We start from the raw sequence: 11738 nt of genomic DNA, 5'->3' as shown, positions 1-11738 counted from the left end.
CACCGAGGGTTGCGATCCTGTTGCCAGTCCCAGTCCGGTACGGGCGCAACACCGAGGGTTACGATCCCGTTGCCAGTCCCAGTCCGGTACGGGCGCGACACTGAGGGTTGCAATCCGTTGCCGGACACGAAAAAAGACAAAAAAAAAAAAAAGCCTAGAGGTTGAGCCGGCCCGGTGGCGCACTGCTACAGTGCGCCACTTGGGAGCGCGGTGGCGCTCCTGCCGAGGGTTTGGATCCCACATACAGACTGGTTCCCACTCACTGGCTGAGCAAGGTGTGGGCGCAACACCGAGGGTTGCGATCCCGTTGCCAGTCCCAGTCCGGTACGGGCGCGACACTGAGGGTTGCGATCCGTTGCCGGACACGAAAAAAGACAAAAAAAAAAAAAAGCCTAGAGGCAGTGAAATCCAAAAAGCAATAGGTACATCTGGGCCCAGACTGTGGTCTCTAAATATCATTCCCCACTAAAAGGAAACAGGACTTCTCAGAGGAAAGAATGATTCCAAGTAGGGATTAGGAAATGTGTAATGTAAGCCTTTTATTCTGCCAAGAGGTAATGAAACTTATCAAAAGCTATCAAAGACTAATGGGGTCATGACAAAAGGACTTAAAAGCCAACAGGAAGGGGCTCCTGCTGGTAAATAGAAGTAAAATGAATAACTACAACTGACTGGAACAACCTGAAAAGGAGAGAAAGCCACACCCCTTTCTCCAAAAGTCCATAACTCATGAATTACCAATGAAGGTAATTGGGACATCAGCTCCTGATTCTGAAAATTAGAATTTAAGAGAAATAAGTAAGCATTTATTCTACCACTCCTGCTTTAAATATATTTCAGGATATTCAAATGTCCTTAGTTAAGGAGGGAAAATTACAGAAGAATTCCAGTTAAAAAAAAATACAGAAAAAAAGTGATAGAATTAGAATCTCCACATTATAGCTTCCAAATAGATTGCTGATTCTGGAAAGATTGTCAATGAATGAGAGGTTTACAGAGAATCTTACAATCTCACCACCTGAACTCACAGATCAATCTTAGCATTTCTAATGGTATAACAACTAGACATAATGTGCCTTTTGATGCGATATGATATCAAGTACTCAGCACGTTGCTGATGAAGTATTCTCGCCAAAACCAGTTGAAACTGAACCCAATCAAGCTTTTAGAACAAATTAAACACCAAAGGAAAGAAACAGACAAATCCTGAATGTGGGGCATTCCATAGGAGGACAGACTAGGATTCTCCAACAAGTCGACAGCGTGTGAAAAAAAAAAGTCAGGGAAGGAGTCAGTGCTCTAGACTAAGAGACCCAAGAGATGTAAAACCATAAGTCATGTTATGTGTGGACCTTATCTGAAGTTACTCCAACACACCAAATGTTAAAAAAAAAAAAGAAAAAAATGACATTTTTAAGTGAGGAAATATGAATATAAACTGGATATTAGATGATACTAAGAAAGTGTCAATTTTATTAAAATGACAACGGCACTCTATAATTATGTAAGAAAATGTCCATATTCTTTAATTCTTTAGAGAAGTATGTAGGATTGATATGACATAATGTCTGAGAGTTGTTTAAAATACCTCAGTAGGAAACAACCCAGATATACATCAACAGGAAAAGAGATAAACTGAGATATAGTTATGCAGAGCAATATTATAATGCTATTAATACAAAAGAACTCCAGCAACATACATATTAGTAATGTAAAATGAAGTGAAAAAATTAAGTTTCAAAAAGTTACATTTAACACAATACCCTTGCTACAAAGTTAAAAACAACTAGAACAGAAATACATAGTTTTTATCAAATCATATGGAACTCAATGAAGCAGCAGTATGTAGATCATACAACACTTTAACTTCCAGTATCAGCAGCCTAAATTCTACTGGCTTTTCCCTTAAAAAAAGGAAAGAAGATATTAGTGAACACAGGATTCAGAAATGACAGTCACTTCAGTTAGGGGAGAGGCAAGGGGATGGGACTGGGGAGATGGTTAGATGTAGGTCAGTTTAAAAGACTCACTTTTTGTTTTTGGGTAATAGGTTCCTAGGGGTTTATATCATTATTGAAGATAAATTATATATGGCAGATGGAAATGGCAAATTTAGAAGATGACAGCTATAAAATAGTGATACAATCAACTTAGACTGGAAAAATGCATATGTTTGGAAGAAAAGAAAACACATCAAGTTCCTTACTAATCATTCCTTTTACAGATATAGTAGATCTAGATTTGCAAAGTGCAATATTCCTAATCTGTAACTGTCTAAAAATCATCTTCTGAAATAATAAAATCTTGTATAGATACAGCTCCTCATGGCTGTTCAAAGTTCAGAATACATTTTCTCATGAAAATCTAAGATAAAGTGATTAAGTTCTGGACCAGCCCACAAAATCTTTTTTAGCTCATAATATACCCCAAGTATGGATTTAACTCAGAAAAAAAATTCTGGGGTAGGAACTGGAGAAGTTCTAGCTATAAGAAGGGTCTTCAAAAAGTTCATGTAAAGATTCATATTATCTTTTAATTCTATTTTCCACTTTTTTTTTTTTTTTTTTTTTTGCTGGCTGGTACAAAGAGCAAACTCTAGACCTTGGTATTATCAGCACCATGCTCTAACCAAGTGAGCTAACCATCCAGCTTCCACTAACTTTTTGAAGTACCCTCGTAAGGTACACAGCACCTTAAAATACTGTGTATAAAGTTCTCTATGCTATTAGGGAGATAATGGTATGTCATAAAAGAATAGCCAATCACCTACCCAGGTATTCTAAGAAATTGTAAGAAAACCCACTCAAAGGAAATTGAGTTCAGATTCCATCCACTTGAACTTTCAAGGTGTGAATGAGTGAAGGACTATCGCAAGCTCCATTTCAGTTTAGAATACTGATATTGCTTTTTAGAAATAATTATTCTAGACCTCTTCACTTTATTAGGCTTTAGGATTAAGGTAATATCAAGCATTTGCTTCAAAACACTACAAAGAAGGTAACTCTTCACATTTTAATCCTCACATCCAAATGCTCTAGACCATAGCAAATATTATAAGTTTTGGTATTTACCATATTATTTTCAGTGGACATGACAGACTCTGTAAATGAAGTTTCTGTAGTTAATCCCCATACTTAAATTATATACAGACCTTGACCTCAACTTCTCAACACAAACACTAAAGCCTATTCTAAAATATCAAATCTGTGCTTAAAAAACAAGACAAAATTCTAAGCAAAAATCTACTAAGAGAAAAAAGTAACTTTTTCAACTTAAGTTTGTTAAAGGTGGATTTTAAAAAAGAATAATGAGGTAAAATAACCAGAATGTGTTGTATGATTAGAAACTAAAAACAAACATACTTGAAAGAATAAGAAACAAAAGCATATTTAACTGTAGCACCTCTAGAAGCCATTACTGATCAACTCAATGAGGTAAAAGTATATGGGTAATATTTCATTTCATCATCTAGTATCAAAAAACCTCATATCAACTGAATTTTCCTTGTAATAAAATTCAAAACTAAAGCAAAATACTATCTTCTAAGTGTCATTACCTTGACAAGTTAAGAAACAGATGAAGTCATTGTGTTCTTACAGATCACCTTTATAGATGTTAGAGTTTCATTATACCCAAGGAAACACTTTCAAAGAAATTACAAATAGTTATGGAAGCGAAGCCAGTTTTAGCTACAACTGACATTCTCCTAATCAAAGGCATTAAATCTAGAGGCACGGTGTAAATAAAACAAATGCTGTCTGCATTACATGTCTGAATATAAATCCTCACAGTAGATTTGAATTTAACATGCTAGAAAGACATGTACCCTTCTCCCACCATATAAATTAAAAAATTGACCATTCTGGTACAAAAAGTTTCTAATCTGAAATCTAGGACAAAAGTGTAATTCTGAAATCGAGCCTGTTGCTGACTACAAAGAAGTTATACTGAATGTCAAACAGCATACTTGCTATACGGGCAAACATTACCACTCTCATGAACTAAAGTGAAATGTCTGGAACTCAGATACAGACGAAAAAAAATCATTTTAAAGTGATGTCTACCAAGCTTTCCCAAAATATTGCCCAACTTTTCAGTTTAATCTTCAACCAGAGCCACATAAAATACTTCTGATCACTGATCATCCCCATTATGACAGGTATCAGGAAATCTGTCCATTTTTCTGCTCTCACTCCTATAGTTTTTTTAGGCCATAAATTTGTCATTTTTTCTTTGCATAATATCTTCTATCAAATTATATAAAAATGATAGTGCTCTCTAACAAGACTATTTCAAGATAAAGCTTGAAATAAAATATATATGCTTCTAAAGAAATTCTAAAACTCTCCAGTGATTCAAGGGGGCAAAAAAAAAAAAAAAATATTCTAAAGTAGATATATTTCTAAAGAGATTTAAATTCTCAGGTTATTTAAAAAAATATTTCCATTGCAGAAAATATAGCAATACAAACACTAACCAAAAGAAAGCTGATGTATTTGGAAATATTATTAAAGAGAAAGGATGTTTCACAATGACAGAAAAAGTTAATTTAGTGAGAAAATACAAAAATTAGAAGTACTTAAAAACACAGCCTCAAACTGTATAATGCAAAAACTGAAAAAAATAAAAAGAGAAAAAGTAAAATCCACAGTAAATAGCTGGAAATAATTTTAAAACATCCTGAAGAGAAAAACAACAACAAAAATGTACCAAGCATTCAGATTAGAACAATACAATTAAAAACTTTGACCTAATTGTTTTGTACTGCACCCTCCAACTGAAAATACATATATATGCTCTTCAAGTACATGGGACTTTTATCAACATTAACCAAATATAAACCATGCACAGAACATTAGCTGATCACAGAAGGTTAAACTAGAAATCAATAAAAGATAATTAGAAAATTTCTAAATATTTGAATATTAAGCAATATACTTCTAAATAAGCAACAGGTTAAAAAAAACCAAAAACCCCAAAAAACCATACACGAAAAACAAAAATCCAGACACCACATCATAACAGAAACTAGAAAATATTTAAAACTGAATGATTAAGACAAAATGACATATAAAAGTCTTTGGGATGCAGCTGAAGCAGCAGACATTTAAAAAAAGAAAAAACCTCTGCACTGTGAGTGGTACTGCAAAATTAGTATTGCCATATGGAGAACAGTATAGAACTTCCTTAAACAACTACAGATAGAACTTCCATATGATCTAGCAATCCCACTACTGGGGATATATCCAGAGGATTGGAAAACATCAGGTTGAAGGGATACCTGCACTCCCATGTTTATTGCAGCTCTATTTACAATAGCCAGGTGACAGAATCAACCTAAACGTCCATCGATGGATGATTGGATAAGGAAATTGTGGTTGGTATATATACCCAATGGAATACTACTCAGCCATAAAAAAAGAATGAATTTCTACCATTTGCAGCAACATAGATGAGCCTGGAGAAAATTATTCTGAGTGAAACAACCCGGGTACAGAAAGAGAAATACCTCATGTTCTCACTCATAACCAGGAATTGAATCCATAAATAAACAAATGAACAATGAAGAGAGACAGAGAGAAAGAAACATATTGAACTTTTAGAAAACTAGAGGTAGAAAAGGGAATAATGAGGAATTGGTCAAAGGACACAAAGAATGATTGCATATTGTAATGATGAATAAGCGAACTATATTGATCTAACCACCACACAGTATACACAATTATTGAAAATCAACATTGTACCCTACATATATGTATAATAAATTACCTAAAACATAACAAATAAAAAAATAAACTAAACTAAAAATCATGAAAGCATCCATCTTAAGAAACTAGGAGGGAAAATCCACAAAAATGCAAAGAAAAGGAATGAAACAATAAAGATGAGATATGAGTAAGCTAGAAAAATGCACAACAGAGAGGATCAACAAAGGCAAATTTGTTTTTAAAAAAGATTAGTAAGAATTGTTAACAGCCTTACAAGATGATTAAGAAGAAGGGACAGACTACCAATCTTTGAGTTAAAAAAGAACATCAGTACAGATCCTGTAGATATTAAAAAGACAGAATGTTATTAGGCTGATAAATTTTTAAAATTAAATGAAATGGGCATATTCCTAGAAAAATGCAATTTACCAAACTTGACATAAGAAAACAAGGGAAAACAAGAATAGCCTACTAAAGAAGTGAAATCTATAATTAATAACCTTCCCACAATGAAAACTTCAGGACCAGATGGCTTCAGCAAATATATAAGGAACAAGTAACACGAGCCCCACACAAACTCGTCCAGTCCGAACTCCTTTCATGAGGCCAAAATAATCTTGATACCAAAGCCTGACAGGGACATAACCAGACAAGGAAAATGCAAGCCAATTTCACTCACGGAAGTAGATGCAAAAATCCTAAACAAAATATGAATAAACTGGATGCAACAATATATAAGAAGGAAAATACATCACAAGTTGTATTTACTTCAGGAATAGGAGATTGGGTTAACATTCAAAAATCAACATACGAACTTCTGCTTCTAGTCAAGATGGCGTAGAGGGACTGGATTTAACCTCCTCCATGAAACAACTACAAACAAAAAGCCAGACCATTTAATAGCAAACGGACAAAGGAAATGATAGGCACCTCACAAAAGAGGATATCCAAATGACCTACACACACACACACACACACACACACGTGCTCAACATCCTTAGTCACCAGGGTACAGCAAGTGCAAACCTCTGTAAGATAGCCCTACATGCCCAGCAGAACGCCCCTCCCTCCAAAAAGGAAAGAACGATACTGATGATATCAAGTGTTGGCAAGGTTGGTGAGGAGCTAGAACTCTCATAACAGGGTACTTCAAAAAGTTTGTGGAAAAATAGAATTAAAAGATAATATAAATACTTCCATGAAGTTTTTGAAGACCCCTTGTACATTGTTGGTAAGTGTAAACTTGTACAACCCTTTGCAAAACTGTTTAGCAGTATCTATTAAAGATGAGCATATGCAAACTCAATGACCCAGGATATCTATAACTAGATTTATACTTCTAGAAATGCATATGTATATGCACAAAAAACATGTAATAGAATATTCGTAGTAGCATTATTCATACGATCCTAAACTGGAAACCATTCAAATGGCCATCAACACATAAAAAAGATAAATTAATCATGATATTTCTAACAGAATATCATTCTGCAATTAAAAAGAATGAACTGCTGCTACAAGCAACATCTGGATGGCTCTAACTGATATATTAAGATAAAAAATCAGACATCAAAGAGTACATACTATATGATTCCATTTATTTTTTAAAAACGGCAAAACCAATTGGTGGTGACAGAGTCAGAATGGCTATTACCTTTGTGGGGGTAGGTATAGTGGTGGCTGAGGGAGCATGATATGGTTACACAGATGTGTTCACTTTGTAAATATCCTTCAAGCTATTTGCTTAATATCTGTGCACTTTACTGTATGTTGCACTTAAATAAAAAAGTTCACCAGAAAAATGTTTCCATTCAAAACACTTTCCAATCTGTCAGCACCTTTTATTGATAAGCTTTAATCATTAAATTAGGTGTCTAAATACATGCTGGAAGTTTAGAAGAGGAAACCAAATGAGATGTCTCTTATCTCAGCTATTATTTTTAATCTGCCTAGAAAAATTCTCCAGTCTCACTTCTTCCACTGACCACAGGTTGACCAATAGTGGTAACAGAGATTGGTCCAGGGACATCACAAAGTGCCCAGCATACTGCCAGGCACATTGTAGGAACTTGATAAATATCCATTGAATAAATGAGTGCACAGACAGCAAAAGAAACAGAAAGAACCAGAGGCTTCTCTGAAGGTCAGACTCTAGGTTTGTGTACTGCCCACCAGAAAGTAAAGTCGACAAGAGCCCAGACTTTATCTGTTATGGTCACTGATGTATCTCCCCCAGTATATCCTTAAGTCAGGAACTTATTAAATATTTATCTACTTTATAAAGGTACCAAATTTCTCTTCAAAACTAGTGTGATATATTCAATATAAGCTTTTTAAACTGTTTTTCATGTTTGGGGAACAAGTGTGAGAACATTAGGTCTCTAGGTTTCTTTGTTTTTCCAGTCCAGACATGAAGATAACTAAGGGTTGTTAAATGGTCAGGGTTTACATTTATTGTAGGGACGGCACCTTCGGGCTGTGGAGAACTCTCATCCTGCTAACCCCACACCTACTCCAATGCCAGCTCCTGACAACTGCTGCTTGCTCCCACTCTAGCTTTCTTAAAGTTACTTGTTCAGGTGCTCAGATAAATACGTTCTTCATGACATATGCATGAAAACACCATTTGAACTGTAAAGTTTAAGTACAAAGGGTCTCTCATTTACAAGACTTTTGTTGATAAATAACTACTGAATCAATAAATATGTAAGTCAACTCACCCACTTTATTATTCTTTTCTTGCTAGGCTCTCTTCACTCTTCAAAAGAGTTTGACTGTATGTAGCAGTAACAATGACACCCAACATTTATTGAGCACTTAATGTGTGTCAGGCACAATCCTAAGTGCTTTATATATACTATTTATTTGGCATTCTTCAAAAATGGAAGTCAGATAATAGTTACTAGGATATTAGGATAATAGTTTCTCCCTTAAACCATTCTAACCAAAGAACATATATCTGAGGCAAATAAACTGTTAATAAATAGATTTAAAAGCAAATGTCTGCTAAAATCTAAGCACAGTTGTTATTCAACTGAGTTTGGTTTAAAAACAGAACTAAATTGGGTATGAAGCCACTAGTAAGAGAGACTGAGGTTTGCATTAAGTACTGGCCAATTTAAAAAGACAAAGAATATTCTAAAAAGTATTTACTAGGAGTGTAATCATGATTCCAATAAAAATTGAATTTTCTTCACATTATTTCGGGGTCGTACTGGACTTTCAAACTTTTAACCCTGAATATGTGATGGTCAGAATAATGCAATTTTTTTTTAACTGAATAGGACCTAGAGATCTAACCATAAAATTATACAATTGAATTATAGATCTCTGAGTTTTTCCAGTCTATTCAATAAAGGACTTTCACTGAAACCATCTCTATATGTATTTACTGAATGCCTCTAGTGAAAGAGAATCCATTACTTCTATCTTCTAAATAGTTCTAATTTTAAGAAAGTTGTTAATATTTAATCAAAATTCTCTTCACTATAATTTCTACTTATATGACTTAACACCCCACCTTTCGAAAAACAAGTCTAAGCCTCCCCCCATCACCCCTCTCCTCCGGCCCCTGAAGTATCTAAGGACAATTAAATTATTTCCTACCCCAGCCCTCAACATCAAGCCTATTCTTTTCCAGGCTAAAAAGATTTGTTTCTTTATTCATTTCACCAGATGGCACGGTTTTCAGACTTTCCCTCATCTTAATGATCAGTCTCCTCTCATCAGTATAAAATATGGTGAACTTACTGCTGATCACTGTCATTCTTGTGGAGCCTATGCATACATGCCTACATGTAGCCTAATGTTATTCTGGTGTTTTCAGCAACACAGCTCACTGCTGAAAGTACTCAATTGAAATCAGTCCCCACGAGAACAACTGCTGGTTCTCAAAATCCTTCACGTTACAAAACAGGAACACTGAGGCTTCGAAAGATTAAATGACATTAACTTAATGGCAGAAGTGAACCTAGAATGCAGGTTTTCCAATACTAGTGCTGTCTTCTTTCCAACATATCAGAATCACAAGCCGGTATAAAATGTAGCAATGAAGGCATCGAAAGTTTGAAAATCGGTGATATTCTTACATACATAGAAAAAATCTTTGAGGACTTCCATCAAGGTATTAGCTACAATTCTTGGTTTTTTGGTGGGATTACCAGTGTTTATTTTCTTACTTTACTTATCTGAATTTTTCAGAAAAACATACATCGTTCCTATAATAAAACTTCCTTTTCATTTTTATAAAAGGCAAAAGGAAAGGCATAATGGCATTCTTGGTGTGATAAAACTTACTTCAAGAATAATTTTAATTTTAAGAAGCTTAAAATATGCTGCTTTTTCTTCAAAAAAAGAGCTTAAAATATGAAATACTGGTTAACATTTTCATGTCAAAACACACCTTGCAAAATGTTTTATGATGATGATCGTCTATCATAACATTATGGTTTGAAATGTAAAAACTACATGAGCACATGCACACATTAAGTTAATTTGTTAGTATATACAGAACTGGAAGGGTCAAATCATTCAACACTGAGCCATTAGTATGTAAGTAATTAAAACCAAAATACTGCCACTATGGGCTGATGATAAAACAAATCTATTAAACAAAAATGGCTAAATGAAGCTTAAAAAGCATGAAGATTATGATGAGTTTCAAGCACTAATTGCAAGAACATTTATCAAACTCCAAATGTTAGGTGACAATTTAGCAAAACAGAGATGGCACTGTAAGCAAGCAGCATGAATGAACACATATTTTAAAGTTTTAGGTGACATTCAGTTTTTACTACAAAAGGGAAGGATTCCCCCCATTACAGAGGCATTGATACACTGCCCTCTGTACCTGGCACATCCTGGGGGAGCTCAGGTGCCACCTTCTTCTCTGCCATGTTGATGCTATCATGGGTTTCTGAAAGACACCCCACGGGACTCCTCCCTTCAGAGGGACTAGTCTCTTCTGAAGAAGCATTTGTTGTGTTGTCGCCAAGATTTGCTGACACAGAGTTACCTTTATCCCCAACTTCTGTTGGCTCTATAGTAAAATGCATAACAAAACTTGACAGATATTCTTTAAAATTGCTTTAGGATGAATGGCCACGTTTAATCAACTACTAAAAATGATCAGTCACCAAAAAACCTGCTTCTACTTGATGGCCATTTTAAAGCAATTAAATTCTAGAATATTTTTGCAACAGGTAATCCAAAGAGTATTTAAGAATACAAAACGAAACATTTTATCACATACAAAAATGTATATTCTGGTTTAACATAGTAATTTCTCACCAACAATTCTCGGAGGAAAACGGCAACTTATATGGAAGTATAGAGATACCCATAACATCATATAGCAAATCCACCAATACATAAAACTCATTACAACTGCTATGCATGTTACAAGATAAAGGGTATCCTTATCTCTTCAGAAATATAAAATTAAGCAGTTATTTGCAATAAAAAAATTTCATGTTCATTTTGCAAGTGAAATTGGAGATTTCATAAGAGCACTGATGAAATATTTCTTTTTTAACCAAGTAATTTTTTTTACCCTCAGATTTTCCTTGCTCAGCATCATCATCTGGTGTTTTGTTGTCGTTGTCTTTTTCAAGGGACTGGTCTTCAAACTCCTCTCTGCTTTTCTCAGCATCTTTAGAGTTGTTATTTTCAGTCTCATTCTTGTCTTTTTCTGTTTCTTCTGGGCTTGTAACATTATCAATTTCTCCCTTTTTGGCTCTTATGGATTCCAAAATTTCTTCTATAATGAAAACAAATAAAATATTTTATATCTCTATATAACCAGACTGTATATTTTTAAAGTACTACAAATGCCACTTAAGAGTTTAAATACAGGGGCCGGCCCGGTGGCGCACTGGATAGTGCGCCGCTTGGGAAGCGCAGCGGCGCTTTCTCTATATAACCAGACTGTATATTTTTAAAGTACTACAAATGCCACTTAAGAGTTTAAATACAGGGGCCAGCCCGGTGGCGCACTGGATAGTGCGCCGCTTGGGAAGCGCGGCGGCGCTC

The 11738-nt window shown here is 34.9% G+C and overlaps 1 protein-coding gene across 1 annotated transcript in view; it reads right to left on the bottom strand.

Moving 5' to 3' along the window:
* Window positions 1-11738, bottom strand: part of BPTF (bromodomain PHD finger transcription factor) — a 141867-nt gene that overhangs the window by 73943 nt on the left and 56186 nt on the right. The window contains exons 4-5 of the mRNA XM_008566473.1: window positions 11260-11466; window positions 10558-10746 (exon numbers count right to left, since the gene is read on the bottom strand). Of these exons, the coding sequence (XP_008564695.1) occupies window positions 10558-10746; window positions 11260-11466 (396 nt within the window). The remainder of the gene's footprint in view (window positions 1-10557; window positions 10747-11259; window positions 11467-11738) is intronic.

The sequence above is a fragment of the Galeopterus variegatus genome, unplaced genomic scaffold (genome assembly GCF_000696425.1).
Source record: "Galeopterus variegatus unplaced genomic scaffold, G_variegatus-3.0.2 Scaffold243, whole genome shotgun sequence".
Lineage (NCBI taxonomy): Eukaryota > Metazoa > Chordata > Mammalia > Dermoptera > Cynocephalidae > Galeopterus > Galeopterus variegatus.
Note: the sequence above shows the minus strand (reverse complement) of the source record. Positions and strands in the feature narration are given on the sequence as shown.